We start from the raw sequence: 16,456 nt of genomic DNA, 5'->3' as shown, positions 1-16,456 counted from the left end.
TATATATATATACCATTGAAACAGGACTGAAAACTCAGACATAAACTCCGTAACTTATGGTCAACTGATTTTCATCAAGGCTGCCAAAACAAGTCAGTGGTAGAAAGAAGTCTTTTCAACAAATGGTGCTGGAACAACTGAATATCTATATGCAGAGAATGCAGTTGGACTCCTACCTCACATCATATGCAAAAATTAACTCAAAATGAGTCAAAGACCTAAATGTAAGAGCTAAAACTATAAAAGTCTTAGAAGAAGAAAACCTAGGCATAAATTTTTGTGACCTTGGATTAGACAATGGCTTCAGGGACATGACACTTAACACAAAAAACAATAGAAAAAAATAAGTAAATTGGACTTCATTAAAATTAAGAACTTTTGTGCTTCAAAAGACACTATCAAGAAAGTGAAAAGATAGCTCACAGAATGGGAATAAATATTTGAAAACCATATATTTGACAAGAGTCTAGTTCCCAGAATATAAAAAAGAAAAATCAACCCAAATAAAAAGACAAATAACCCAGTTTAAAAACGAGCAAAGAATCTGAATAGACTTTTCTCCAAAGAAGATATACAAATGGCCAATAAGTACATGAAAAGATGCTCAACATCATTAGGCATTAATAAAATGCAAATGGGACTCAAAGTGATATATCATTTCATACACACTTAGGATGGCTATAATTTAAAAAATGTTAGTGAGGATATAGAGAAATTAGAATGCTCATATGTTGCTTTTCGGAATGTAAAATGTGAAGCCACTTTGAAAACCAGTTTAGCAGTTCCTCAAAACATTATAGATAGAATTACCAGAGGACTCAGCATTTCCACTCCTAGGTATATATTCAAGAGAAATAAAAACATATGTGCACAAAAAAACTTGTGAAAGAATGTTCATGACAGCATTTCTCATAATAGCCAAAAACAGAAACAAACCAAATTTCCATCAATTCATGAATGGGTAAACAAAATGTGGTGTATCTAAAAAATGCAATATTATTCAGCTATAAAAGGGAATGAAGTACCTACACATGCTACAACATAGGTTAACTTTGAAAATGTTATGCCCAATGGAAGAAGCCAGATACAAAATGCCACATATTGTATGATTCCATTAATGTGAAATGTCCAGAATAGGAAAAACTATGGAAACAATAAGTAGATTTAGTGGTTGCCAGTGGCTGAGGGGAGAGGGGAATCTGGAACGACACTAAAGGGTATGGGGTTTCTTTGGGGGGTGATGAAATGTTCTGGAATTAGTAATGATGGTATACAACCATGCAAATATACTAAAAACCACTAAGTTGTACACTTTAAAATGATGAGTTTTATGGTATGTGAATTATATCTCTATCAAAAACATTTTTCTTATACCAATCAGAATGGCCATCATTAAAAAGTGTACACATAATGAATGCTGGAGAGGATGTGGAGAAAAAGGAAACTTCCTATATTGTTGGTGGGAATGTAAATTGGTGCAACTACTGTGGAGAACAGTATGGAGGTTCTTTACAAAGTTAAAAATAGAGTTACCATATGATCCTGTAATCCCGCTCTTGGGCATATATCCAGAGAAAAATCTAATTTGAAAATATACATGCATTCCAATGTTCATAGCAACACTATTTACAATAGCCAGGACATGGAAGCAACCTAAATGTCCATCAGCAGATGAATGAATAAAGAAGATGTGGTACATATATACGATTGAATATTACTCTGCCATAGAAAAGAATGAAATAATGCCATTTGCAGCAACATGGATAAACTTAGAGATTATCATGTTAAGTGAAGTAAGTCAGACAGAGAAAGACAAATATCATATGATATCACTTATAAGTGGAATCTTAAAAATGATACAAATGAATTATTTACAAAACAGAAATAGACTCACAAACATAGAAAACAAAAATGGTAACCAAAGGGGATAGCAGGGGTGAGGAGGAGAGATAAATTAGGAGTTTGGGATTAACATATACAAACATATATAAAATAGATAAACAAGGGCCTACTGTATAGCACAGGGAACTATATTCAATATCTTGTAATAACCTATAATGGAAAAGAATCTGAAAAAGAATACATATATACATATGCTGAATCACTTTGCTTTACAGTTGAAACTAAAAGTAACAAAACATTGTAAGTGAACTTACTTCAATAAAAATGGTTAAAAACATTTTTAAAAAGTGTAAGAAAGATATACTAGGCAAATATAAATCTAAATAAAGCAAATATATATACATATATATTAATATCAGGAAAAAAATTGTAGGACAAAATGATACTAGATTACCAGAAATAATTTCCTTACACATTGATAAATATTCAATATACCAGAAATATATAGCAATTCTAAATTTGGAACCATTTACAAAGCTTCAAAATTGACATAGGTTGGGGGAAGATGGTGGAAGAGTAAGACGCGGAGATCACCCTCCTCCCCACAGATACACGAGAAATACATCTACACGTGGAACAACTCTTACAGAACACCTACTGAATGCTGGCAGAAGACCTCAGACCTCCCAAAAGGCAAGAAACTCCCCACGTACCTGGGTAGGGCAAAAGAAAACAGAAGAAACAGAGACAAAAGAATACGGACGGGACCTGCACCAGTGGGAAGGAGCTGTGAAGGAGGAAAGGTTTCCACACACTAGGAAGCCCCTTTGAGGGTGGAGACTGCGGGTGGCGGAGCGGGGAGCTTCGGAGCCGCAGAGGAGAACACAGCAACAGGGGTGTGGAGAGAAAAGCGGGGAGATTCCCGCACAGAGGATCATTGCCGACCGGCACTCACCAGCTCGAGAGGCTTGTCTGCTCACCCGCCGGGGCGGGCGGGGCTGCGAGCTGAGGCTCAGGCTTTGGTCCGAGCGCAGGGAGAGAACTGGGGTTGGCTGCGTGAACACAGCCTGAAGGGGTTAGTGCATCACGGCTAGCCGGAAGGGAGTCCGGGAAAATGTTTGGAGCTGCCGAAGAGACAAGAGACTTTTTCTTCCCTCTTTGTTTCCTGGTGCTCGAGGAGAGGGGATTAAGAGCGCTGCTTAAAGGAACTCTAGAGATTGGGGCGAGCTGCGGCTAAAAGCGCAGACCCCAGAGACGGGCAGGAGAGGCTAAGGCTGATGCTGCCGCCACAAAGGGGCCTGTGTGTGAGCACAGGTCACTATCCACACCCCTCTTCCGGGGAGCCTGTGCAGCCTACCACTGCCAGGGTCCCGTGGTCCAGGGACAACTTCCCCGGGAGAACGCACGGCGGGCCTCAGGCTGGTGCAACGTCATGCCGGCCTCCACCACCGCAGGCTCTCCCTGCACTCTGCGCCCCTCCCTCCCCCAGGCCTGAGTGAGCCAGAGCCCCCAAATCAGCGGCTCCTTTAACCTCGTCCTGTCTGAGCAAAAAACAGACGCCCTCCAGTGACCTAAACACAGAGGCGGGGACAAATCCAAAGCTGAGCCCCTGGGAGCTGTGAGAACAAAGAAAAGAAAGGGAAATCTCTCCCAGCAGCCTCAGAAGCAGCGGATTAAAGCTCCAAAATCAACTTGATGAACCCTGCATCTGTGGAATACATGAATAGACAACAAATCATCCCAAATTGAGGAGGTGGACTTTGAGAGCAAGATTTATGTTTTTTTCCCCTTTTCCTCTTTTTGTGAGTGTGTATGCTTCTGTGTGAGATTTTGTCTGTATAGCTTTGCTTCCACCATTTGCCCTAGGGTTCTATCTGTCCATTTTTGTTTTTTAAAAAAATTTTTTTTCTTAATGTTTAATTTTAATAACTTTATTTTACTTTATCTTCTTTCTTTCTTTCTTTCTTCCTTTCTTCCTTTCTTCCTTCGTTCCTTCCTTCCTTTCTTTCTTTCTTTCTTCCTTTCTTTCTTTCCTTCCTTCCTTCCCTCCTTTAGACAATGAAATATCCCAAATTGAGGAGGTGGAATTTGAGAGGAAGATTTATGATTTTTTTCCATTTTTCCTCTTTTTGTGAGTCTGTATATGTATGCTTCTGTGTGATATTTTGTCTGTATAGATTTGCTTCCACCATTTGTCCTAAGGTTCTATACGTCCGTTTTTTTAAAAATTTTTTTCTCAATAATTATTTTTTAATTTAATTACTTTATTTTATTTTACTTTATCTTCTTTCTTGCTTTCTTTTTTCCTTCGTTCCCTCCTTCCTTCCTTCCTTTCTTCCTCCCACTGTCCCTCCCTCACTCCCTCCCTACTTCTTTCTTTCTTTCCTTCTTTCCTTTTCTCCTTCTTTTCTTCTTTCTTCCTTCCTCCCTTCCTTCCTTCCTTCCTTACTTCCTTTCTTTCTTTCTTTCTTCTTTCTTTCTTTCTTTCTTTCTTTCTTTCTTTCTTTCTTCCTACTTCCACTAATTCTTTCTCTCTAACTTTTTCTCCCTTTTATTCTGAAACCTGTGGATGAAAGGCTCCTGATGCTGCAGCCAGGGGTCAGTGCTGTGCCTCTGAGGTGGGAGAGCCAACTTCAGAACACTGGTCCACAAGAGATCTCCCAGCTCTACATAATATCAAATGGCGAAAATCTCCCAGAGATCTCCATCTCAATGGTAGCACCCAGCTTCACTCAATGACCAGCAAGCTACAGTGCTGGACACTCTAAGCCAAACAACTAGCAAGACAGGAACACACACCCCCAATAGCAGAGAGGCTGCCTAAAATCATAATAAGTCCACAGACACCCCAAAACACACGACCAGATGTGGACCTGCCCACCAGAGAGACAAGATCCACTCTCACCCACCAGAACACAGGCACTAGTCCCCTCCACCAGGAAGCCTACACAAAAGACTGAACCAACCTTAACCACTGGGGACAGACATCAACAAAAACGGAAACTATGAACCTGCAGCCTGCAAAAAGGAGACCCCAAACACAGTAAGATAAGCAAAATGAGAAGACAGAAAAACACACAGCAGATGAAGGAGCAAGATAAAAACCCACCAAACCTAACAAATGAAGAGGAAATAGGCAGTCTACCTGAAAAAGAATTCAGAATAATGATAGTAAAAATGATCCAAAACCTTGGAAATAGAATAGACAAAATGCAAGAAACATTGAACAAGGACCTAGAAGAACTAAAGATGAAACAAACAATGATGAAAAACACTATAAATGAAAGGAAAAATACTCTAGATGGGATCAATAGCAGAATAACTGAGGCAAAAGAACGGATAAGTGACCTGGAAGATAAAAGAGTGGAAATAGCTACTGCAGAGCAGAATAAAGAAAAAAGAATGAAAAGAACTGAGGACAGTCTCAGAGACCTCTGGGACAACATTAAACACACCAACATTCGAATTATAGGGGTTCCAGAAGAAGAAGAGAAAAAGAAAGGGACTGAGAAAATATTTGAAGAGATTATAGTTGAAAACTTCCCTAATATGGGAAAGGAAATAGTTAACCAAGTCCAGGAAGCACAGAGAGTCCCATACAGGATATACCCAAGGAGAAATATACCAAGGCACATATTAATCAATCTGTCAAAAATTAAATACAAAGAAAGCATATTAAAAGCAGCAAGGGAAAAACAACAAATAACACACAAGGGAATCCCCATAAGGTTAACAGCTGATAGTTCAGCAGAAACTCTGCAATCCAGAAGGGAGTGGCAAGACATACTGAAAGTGATGAAGGAGAAAAACCTGCAACCAAGATTACTCTACCCAGCACGGATCTCATTCAGATTTGATGGAGAAATTAAAACCTTTACAGACAAGCAAAAGCTGAGAGAGTTCAGCACCACCAAACCAGCTTTACAACAAAAGCTAAAGGAACTTCTCTAGGCAAGAAACACAAAACAAAGAAAAGACCTACAGTATCGAACCCAAAACAACCAAGAAAATGGGAATAGGAACATGCATATCAATAATTACCTAAATGTAAATGGACTAAATGCTCCCACCAAAATACACAGATTGGTTGAATGGATACAAAAACAAGACCCATATATATGCGGTCTACAAGAGACCCACTTCAGACCTAGAGACACATACAGACTGAAAGTAAGGGGATGGAAAATGATATTCCATGCAAATGCAAACCAAAAGAAAGCTGGAGTAGCAATTCTCGTATCAGAAAAGAGACTTTAAAATAAAGACTATTAAAAGAGACAAAGAAGGACACTACATAATGATGAAGGGATCGATCCAAGAAGAACATATAACAATTGTAAATATTAATGCACCCAACATAGGAGCACCTCAATACATAAGGCAAATACTAACAGCCATCAAAGGGGAAATCGACAGTAACACATTCATAGTAGGGGACTTTAACACCCCACTTTCACCAATGGACAGATCATCCAAAATGAAAATAAATAAGGAAACACAAGCTTTAAATGATACATTAAACAAGATGGACTTAATTGATAATTATAGGACACTCCATCCAAACACAACAGAATACACATTTTTCTCAAGTACTCATGGAACATTCTCCAGGATAGATCATATCTCGGGTCACAATTCAAGCCTTGGTAAATTTAAGAAAACTGAAATTGTATCAAGTAACATTTCCGACCACAATGCCATGAGACTAGATATCAATTACAGGAAAAGTTCTGTAAAAAATACAAACACATGGAGGCTAAACAATACACTACATAATAACGAAGTGATCACTGAACAAATCAAAGAGGAAATAAAAAAAAATACCTAGAAACAAGTGACAATGGAGACACGATGACCCAAAACCTATGGGATGCAGCAAAAGCAGTTCTAAGAGGGAAGTTTATACCAATACAAGCCCACCTTAAGAAATAGGAAACATCTCAAATAAACAACCTAACCTTGCACCTCAAGCAATTAGAGAAAGAAGAACAAAAAACCCCCAAAGTTAGAAGAAGGAAAGAAATCATAAAAATCAGATCAGAAATAAATGAAAAAGAAATGAAGGAAACAATAGGAAAGATCAATAAAACTAAAAGCTGGTTCTTTGGGAAGATAAACAAAATAGATAAAACATTAGCCAGACTCATGAAGAAAAAAGGAAGAAGACTCAAATCAATAGAATTAGATATGAAAAAGAAGTAACAACTGACACTGCAGAAATACAAAATATCATGAGAGATTACTACAAGCAACTCTATGCCAATAAAATGGACAACCTGGAAGAAATGGACAAATTCTTAGAAATGCACAACCTGTCAAGACTGAATGAGAAAGAAATAGAAAATATGAGCACACCAATCACAAGCACTGAAATTGAAACTGGGATTAAAAATCTTCCAACAAACAAAAGCTCAGGACCAGATGGCTTCACAGACGAATTCTATCAAACCTTTAGAGAAGAGCTTACACCTATCCTTCTCAAACTCTTCCAAAATATAGCAGAGGGAGGAACACTCCCAAACTCATTCTACGAGGCAACCATCACCTTGATACCAAAACCAGACAAGGATGTCACAGAGAAAGAAAACTACAGGCCAATATCACTGATGAACGTAGATGCAAAAATCCTCAACAAAATACTAGCCAACAGAATCCAACAGCACATTAAACGGATCATACACTGTGATCAAGTGGGGTTTATTCCAGGAATGCAAGGATTCTTCAATATACGCAAATCAATCAATGTGATAAGCCATATTAACAAATTGAAGGAGAAACACCATACGATCATCTCAATAGATGCAGAGAAAACTTTTGACAAAATTCAACACCCATTTATGATAAAAACCTTGCATAAAGTAGGCCTAGAGGGAACTTTCCTCAACATAATAAAGGCCATATATGACAAACCCACAGCCAACATCATCCTCAAAGGTGAAAAACTGAAAGCATTTCCACTAAGCTCTGGAACAAGACAAGGTTGCCCACTCTCACCACTCTTACTAAATATAGTTTTGGAAGTTTCAGCCACAGCAATCAGAGAAGAAAAGGAAATAAAAGGAATCCAAATCAGAAAAGAAGAAGTAAAGCTGTTACTGTTTGCAGATGACATGATACTATACATAGAGAATCGTAAAGATGCTACCAGAAAATTACTAAAGCTAATCAATGAATTTGCTAAAGTATCAGGATACAAAATTAATGCACAGAAATCTCTGGCATTCCTATACACTAATGATGAAAAATCTGAAAGTGAAATCAAGAAAACACTCCCATTTACCATTGCAACAAAAAGAATAAAATATCTAGGAATAAACCTACCTAAGGAGACAAAAGACCTGTATGCAGAAAATTATAAGACACTGATGAAAGAAATTAAAGATGATACAAACAGATGGAGAGATATACCATGTTCTTGGATTGGAAGAATCAACATTGTGAAAATGACTCTACTACCCAAAGCAATCTATAGATTCAATGCAATCCCTATCAAACTACCACTGGCATTTTTCACAGAACTAGAACAAAAAATTTCACAATTTGTATGGAAACACAAAAGACCCCGAATAGCCAAAGCAATCTTGAGAACAAAAAATGGAGCTGGAGGAATCAGGCTGCCTGACTTCAGACTATACTACAAAGCTACAGTAATCAAGACAGTATGGTACTGGCACAAAAACAGAAAGATAGATCAATGGAATAGGATAGAAAGCCCAGAGATAAACCCATGCACATATGGTCACCTTATCTTTGATAAAGGTGGCAGGAATATACAGTGGAGAAAGGACAGCCTCTTCAATCCACCTCCTAGAGTAATGGAAATAAAAACAAAAATAAACAAATGGGACCTAATGAAACTTCAAAGCTTTTGCACAGCAAAGGAAACCATAAACAAGACCAAAAGACAACCCTCAGAATGGGAGAAAATATTTGTAAATGAAGCAACTGACAAAGGATTAATTTCCAAAATTTACAAGCAGCTCATGCAGCTCAATAACAAAAATACAAACAACCCAATCCAAAAATAGGCAGAAGACCTAAATAGACATTTCTCCAAAGAATATATACAGATTGCCAGCAAACACATGAAATCTGCCAACAAACACATGAAAGAATGCTCAACATCATTAATCATTAGAGAAATGCAAATCAAAACTACAATGAGATATCATCTCACACCAGTCAGAATGGCCATCATCAAAAAATCTAGAAACAATAAATGCTGGAGAGGGTGTGGAGAAAAGGGAACACTCTTGCACTGCTGGTGGGAATGTGAATTGGTTCAGCCACTATGGTGAACAGTATGGAGGTTCCTTAAAAAACTACAAATAGAACTACCATATGACCCATGCAATCCCACTACTGGGCATATACCCTGAGTAAACCGAAATTCAAAAAGAGTCACATACCAAAATGTTCATTGCAGCTCTATTTGCAATAGCCCAGAGATGGAAACAACCTAAGTGCCCATCATTGGATGAATGGATAAAGAAGATGTGGCACATATATACCATAGAATATTACTCAGCCATAATAAGAAACGAAATAGAGCTATTTGTAATGAGATGGATAGACCTAGAGTCTGTCATACAGAGTGAAGTAAGTCAGAAAGAGAAAGACAAATACCGTATGCTAACCCAAATATATGGAATTTAGAAAAAAAATGTCATGAAAAACCTAGGGGTAAGACAGGAATAAAGACACAGACCTACTGGAAAACGGACTTGAGGATATGGGGAGGGGGAAGGGTGAGCTGTGATAGGGCGAGAGAGAGGCCTGTACATATATACACTAACAAACGTAAGGTAGATAGCTAGTGGGAAGCAGCCGCATGGCACAGGGATATCGGCTCGGTGCTTTGTTAGCGCCTGGAGGGGTGGGATGGGGAGGGTAGGAGGTAGGGAGACGCAAGAGAGAAGAGATATGGGAACATATGTATATGTATAACTGATTCACTTTGTTATAAAGCAGAAACTAACACACCATTGTAAAGCAATTATACCCCAATAAAGATGCTAAAAAAAATTGACATAGTTACAAGGAGACATTAACAAATTTTCCATATCAACAAGCAGACAACATTCTGGAAGAATATAGAGCATTTGAGCCAGATTAACAAACGTGATTTAAATGAAGTATATAGTACTCTGAACCCAGTTGTAAAATGTCCATTTTTTTCAAGTTCTCATGGAATTTTTACCAAAAATTATCACACGTTGGTCCATAAAGCAAATCTTGATAGATTTCAAACAATTGATATCATACAAAATTTGTTCTCTAAGGAGAATGGAATTAAACAGGAAATGGCAAGGGCACTGATCTTTCAAAACAGAAGCTGGCCCAAGGACTTGGCACCAATTGGTAGAGGCCTTCTTCTGTGTCAGGCATTAACCCTTTAGTTGCTAGATGATCATCTGTAGGTCTTAGCAGTCCTGGGAAAGGGACTGAGGTGGCCAGGGCTACTGGGTAAGTGATGGAGAAACTAAGAAAGCCTGGAGCAGTGCCTATTTACCAAATGGTCTGGAAATAGTTTTAAAATTCATATGTCCATACAATTGTGCATCTGGGGAATATCAGCCCTCATTAGTAGGCCAATTATACAATCAGATGCTTATATTCAAAAGGAAGAAAGTCTGAAAATTAATAAGCTGTGCATCCAACTCCAGAAATTAAAAAAAGAACAACAGAATAAATCCAAGTAAAGTGAAAAGAAAAGAACAATGATAAGGAAAATAGCTAAATAAAAAGCAAAAGACATCACAGAAAGAATCAGAAAGCCAAAAGTTGACTATTTTAAAAAACTTATAAAAGTGACAAACTTTTGGCAAGATTGATCAAGAGGAAGAAATAGAAGGTACAAATAAACAAGGATAAGAGGATGTAAATGCAACAAAGATTTTTAAAAATATGGAGATAAGAAGTTTATGCAAATAAATTTGAAAAATGACATGAAATAGAAAAATTCCTAGAAAACCATAATTTAACAACACTGACAAGAAGAAATAGCAAACTGGAATGATTCTATAGCTATTTAAAAGGCTGTATCCATTAAAATTTTTCTTACAAAGAAGACACCAAGCCCGGATGTTTTTACCTGGAAGTTGTGCTAAATATTTAAAGAACAAATAGTTCCTTGGACAAACTCTGTGAGAAAATAAAATGAAAGGAAATAGTTCCCACTTCGTTTTATGACACAAAAGTCAAAGAAGGACCTGGATCTATGAGAATGGAAAATGTACAAGTCACTCTCATTCATAAACAAAATGCCAAATTCCTGAACGAAATATTAATGAACTAAATCCAGCAGTTTTTATTTATCCTAGGATTGCAAGATAAGTTCCAAACAAGAAAAACCTCTAATGTAATTCACATTAACAGATTAAAATAGAAAATCAACCTGTCATCTCAGTGGATACAGAAAGCATGTTTATAAAATTCAACATTACTCATCTTTAAAATATCCTAATAGATAAGTAGGACTACATAAAATTATATATATTATATTTATATATTTATATATTATATAAATATTTAATTATATATTTTATAGCAGAGGAATATTGTATAGCAGAGGAAACAACAAAATGAAAGCCAATCTGTGGAATGGTAGAAAATGTTTGCAAACCTTATATCTGATAAAGAGTTAATATCCAAAATATATAGGGAACTACTACAACCCAACAGCCAAAAACCCAAATACCTACTTTAAAAATGGGCAAGAGCCTGAATAGATATTTCTATAAGGAAGACATACAGATGGACAACAGGTATATGAAAAGATGTTCAACAACATCAATTATCAAGGAAATGCAAATCAAAACCACAGTGAGATATCATCTTACACTAGTTAGGATGGCTATCCTAAAAAAATGAAATACAACTGTTGACAAGGATGTGGAAATAAAGGGAAACCTCATACATTGTTGGTGGGAATGTTAATCGGTGTTGCTATGGAAAGCAGTATGGTGAATCCTCCAAATGTTAAAAAGAGAACTACTGTGTGATCCAGCAATCTCCTTTCTGGGTATATATCCAAAGAAATTGAAATCAGGATCTCAAAGAGATACCTACACTCTCTTATTCACAGCAGCATTATTCACAATGGTCAAGATATGGAAGTAACCTAAGTGCCCACTGGTGAATGAATGGATAAAGGAAATGTACATATACATGCATATATGTAATGGAATATTATTCAGGCTTTAAAAAGAAAGAAATCTTGCCATTTACAACACCATGGATGAAACTGGAGAATATTATACTAAGTGATGTAAACCAAGAACAGAATGACAAATACTGCTTGACACCACATATGTTTAGGATCTAAAAATGTCAAACTCATAAAAGCAAAAAATAGAATGGTGGTTGCTAAGGGCTAGGATGGGGCAGGGGAAATGAGAAGGTATTAGTCAAATGGTAAAAAGTTTTGTTTGTGCAAGAAAAATACATCTTAGAAATCTACTGTACAGCATAGTGCCTATAGTTAATATTGTACACATTAAAAATTTCTAAGAAGGTAAATCTTTTGTTAAATAATTATTATTGGCTAATAATAATAGTAAATAAAGTAGATAGGAGTAAAAAAAAGTCCTATTGGCAAACTAAGAACAAACTGGAACTTTCTTAACCTGTTAATGGTATCTACAAAAAAAATTATAGCAAACTTACTCAATGGTGAAACTTTAAAAGCATTACCTTTAAAATTAGGTTCAACATAAACATGCACAATACTAACATTTCTATTCGACGTTGGTGTGCATGTATCGAAGATAGGAGGTCCTAGCAGTGCAGTAATATAAGAAAAGAGATTTTTAAAAATAAGGATTGGAAGGGAAAAAAGAAAACTGTCATTTACATATAAATTATCAAAATTAATAAGAAAGTTTATCAGGTTTGCTAGTTGCAAATGCAATATACAAAAAAAACACAATTATATTTGTACTCATTAGCAATAAATTGGTATAAAATGTCATTTTCTAAAAAGGTATACAATAGCAACAAAAATAAGCAAAAAAAGTCTTATAATGATGTATAAGCCCTTTTAACTTATAAAACTTCCCTCAAATAACATCAAAAAACTCTAAATAGAGAGGCACACCATGTTTACAGAAGACTCGATATCACAAAATGTTAATTCTCCTTAAATTGATATACAGATTGACTGTAATTCCAATCAAAATCCCAAAAGTTGTGTGTGTGTGTGTGTGTGTGTGTGTGTGTGTGTAACTTGAAAAAATGATTCCAAAATTTATGGGGACAAAAATCCTCATTGCATAATTGTTCATAAACCAAAATGAAACTACCTAAAGGTACATCAATAGTAAGAGGGATAAGTAAATCATGGGATATTCACAAAATGTAATTACACAGCAAGGAGAATAAACAAACTACAACTGCATGCAACAATATTATACATGGCACAAAAAAACATAACACTGAATGCGAAAAACCAAGTCACAGATGAATATACACAGCTGTTCAAGCACTTTACACACGTTAATGCATTTAATCCTCAAAACCGTCATTAAGTGATTGTGTGCATCCCCTCCCCCACTGCCCACTGTGGGGGTGGGCAGGTCTTCTACAGAGGATGCTCCAAGGAGGTAATTCAGATCTTTCTGGGGTAAATAGTCTGGCCTCCTCAGCAAGGGAGGTGAGGCAGACATTGCCCAGGGCACTATCTAAGTTTATTATATCTGTGGTCTGACATAATTCAGTCAATCACTAATGAGTTACTGTCTTGTATACACAGAGCCCCATGCTTGGCTATGGTGAGTGGTAGAGTGGAAGTAGCACAGAGTGACCATTTACTGAGTATCTGCTATGTGCCAGGCTTCGGGCTTGATGCTAGGGATGTGATGGGCAAAAAGACCACACACCCACCTTCTTGTTTAAATAATAATAATAATAATATTTATTGAGTATTTACTATGCACCGGACATTCTTCTAAGCATTTTATATGCTTTAGCTCTCTAATCTTCACAACACTATTACTAACTTCTTTTGACAGGTGAGGAAATGGAAGGACAGGTAAGTTAAGAGAATTGTCCAAGGTCACAGAGGCAGGAGGTGGCAGAGCTGGGACTCAAAGCTAGGCAGTCTGAATCACTGAGTCACCTCAACAACATGGGGAAGTAGGTATTAATTCTGTCTTACAGCTGAAGAAAGATGGGCTCAGAAATAAAGTGAGCACATATTTATTTTGCACCCTCTATATGACAAACACTATAATAGGTGATTTATATCTATTATTTCTCCAACCTGAAAGACAGAGTTCCCAGGAATATAAGGGTCCTAACAATGGAGGACCCAGGTATGCAGAGAGTGGCTTGCCTGCTTGCCAGCTAAACCCAACAGCCCCTTAGAAAGGACAGAGTGGCTTGGTGAGTGAGGGTGGGGTGTAATTCTCAGTCTCATCCAGGCTCCTAGATCACCAGATGAGAGATTGAAACTGCTGGTGGAGAGGAGGAGGAAGAAGAACAGAAGGTTGGTTTTTACCCCTCTCCCTCTATCCACACTCTCCATTCTACATAGTATATTTAACATTCCTACATCTTCTGGATCCTCCCCTCACTAGCCCTGAGCCTGGACCTCCTCTAGCATTAGCATAGTGGAAGCTTAGTCAGTTGGTTCTTGAGATGTCTGGGTCCCACACTCCACAGCTGTCTTATCTCTGCACACCCTATGGCTCCTCAGGCCAAAATTCTTGGGCTGGCAGCACCCTGATCCACAACTGTACACTGTTATCCATGGGAAATGGTATACTCTACTTAAAAAATATATTTTACAGGTTTTGTTTGCTTCCCCTTTGAACCTGCTCTTTCTTAAATTTTCAAAGTGAACATTACACCAGCAGGCTTTCCCTGAATGTCTTCTCCCTCAACTCCTCAGAGCAGCAAAAGTGTCCATATGTGCCAAGAAGGCAATGCAGGAGACAGGACACCCAGCCTTTCCCAACCCAGTCAGAGGCTTATTAGAAGAGGCCTGAGAAAGAGGAGAAGCAAAACCGACCAATGATACGGTACTGTTGTGTACCCATCACCTGTCCTCTGAGAAACAATGCCAGGAACCATCACCTTATTTCACCCAAGCACTATCAGACAGTACTAATTTCCAGACACTTCACTGATGTCACCAAAATAAAACATTTAGGCTAACACTGAACTAGAAACATCAAATTTCCAACAAGAAATATTCCAAACAAGCTCTGGTTAAGAAAGAAAAAATTCCTAGTCAATAATCCCTCTGATTATGATGGTCTTTATATAATCCTCATTTTTTCTCTGTCTTCATCTCTCTCTTTATATCTTTCTTTCTCTACCTTTTCGACATTAGCCTCTTGTTATCTATCCTACAGCTATTTCATCCAGCTGCTCATCTATTCCAACTTTCAGGTTGGGGTGGGGGTGGTTGGGGGGAATGTCCTTTGCTCTTCTACATCTACTCTACCACCACCACCTTGAAGCCCACGGAAGCAAACCCCACTTACAGCCCCTCCTGCGTTGCAGCCTGCTGTTGCCACCGTTGTGTGGAATCCAGATCTTCTGCAATCTGGTTTGGGTGAGTTCTCCCATCTCTCGAGACATCTTAGGTGTCGCAGCTAATGACACCACTGTCCTCAAGGTACCAGGCCTCACTTTGTCTTATTAGCTGTCTCTTCTGTTGCTGTGGTCACAGCAGGTGGTGGACAGAGTTGGGACAGGGAGGTGTGCTGGGGTTCTGAGCTCTCTAGCAGCCTGTCTCCAGCCCCTCTCCTGTCTCCTAGTCATTGCCTGCCTTGTCTGCCTCTGCTCCTGTATGTACCAGTGGGGGCTTGGGTACAGAGGAGAGGTTGGACAGAGGTCAGCAGAGGCCTCTGAACTCCAAGGGCTGTGTACATAGGAGATAAGTTGGAGCCCAGCAAGGAAGGCAGCCAGCAAGACAGCCCACGTCTGGCCAGTCACTTCCCTCCAATGAAGACAGGACTAGTAGAGTATGCAAATAAAAGACCGAAGATCATGTGCTTATATCCTGTGTGAGGTGGGGAGGCAAAGGTGATGCAGGCAGATCTCAGCAGCTTTCATAGCTTCAAAATAAAAAAAACAGGCCCAAGTAGAATGTCAAGTTCCAACCCAGAAACAGAGATCCACATCAGAAATGCAAGATTCCCAAGTACAAACACACAAACACAAAGTCCCTACTGAAAAACGCAATGTTTTGAGCTAGCAATCTTAGGTCTGAACTGGAAGTGGAAGGTTTACTGCCTCAGTGCCCTCCCCCGCAAATGGCATTGCAACCCTTGTCTTCCCTGAATTCTGCTACCTTTCCTACTGAAGGGCCTCTCTCTCCTAAAATGTGCTACCCAGGACACTCTTGGAGAGATGGGCACTATCTGATCATCTTTACGCTCTCTCCAGCCAAAGCTAAATAAATCAGAGTAAATCAGACACCTTGGGAAGAGAAGTGAACGCAGCCATTGCTAGGAGGAGAGATGATAAGCACTGTTCACATGACTGCCAACTGCCATCACGTCCCCTAGGGAGAAAGGCATTGTGATATGACCCAGAACCATAATAAAGTTCTTCATGCCAAGTCATGGGGATGGAGGCTTAGGGGGGGGAGGCTGCAGCAGGC

The 16,456-nt window shown here is 38.4% G+C and overlaps 1 protein-coding gene across 5 annotated transcripts in view; it reads right to left on the bottom strand.

The window, feature by feature from the left end:
- Positions 1-16,456, bottom strand: part of PFKFB1 (6-phosphofructo-2-kinase/fructose-2,6-biphosphatase 1) — a 79,607-nt gene that overhangs the window by 59,434 nt on the left and 3,717 nt on the right. Inside the window, exon 1 of one of the 5 annotated variants that reach the window (XM_007460770.1) lies at positions 15,333-15,717. The exons of 1 other annotated variant lie outside the window; for it this stretch is intronic. In XM_007460770.1, the coding sequence (XP_007460832.1) occupies positions 15,333-15,429 (97 nt within the window). In that variant the 5' untranslated portion in view covers positions 15,430-15,717. Of the gene's footprint in view, positions 1-15,332; positions 15,718-16,456 lie in introns of those variants that run through there. 3 more of the 5 variants (XM_007460771.1, XM_007460773.1, XM_007460772.1) reach the window with 3 other exon arrangements.

This window comes from Lipotes vexillifer, unplaced genomic scaffold (assembly GCF_000442215.2).
Source record: "Lipotes vexillifer unplaced genomic scaffold, Lipotes_vexillifer_v1.1 scaffold706, whole genome shotgun sequence".
Lineage (NCBI taxonomy): Eukaryota > Metazoa > Chordata > Mammalia > Artiodactyla > Lipotidae > Lipotes > Lipotes vexillifer.
Note: the sequence above shows the minus strand (reverse complement) of the source record. Positions and strands in the feature narration are given on the sequence as shown.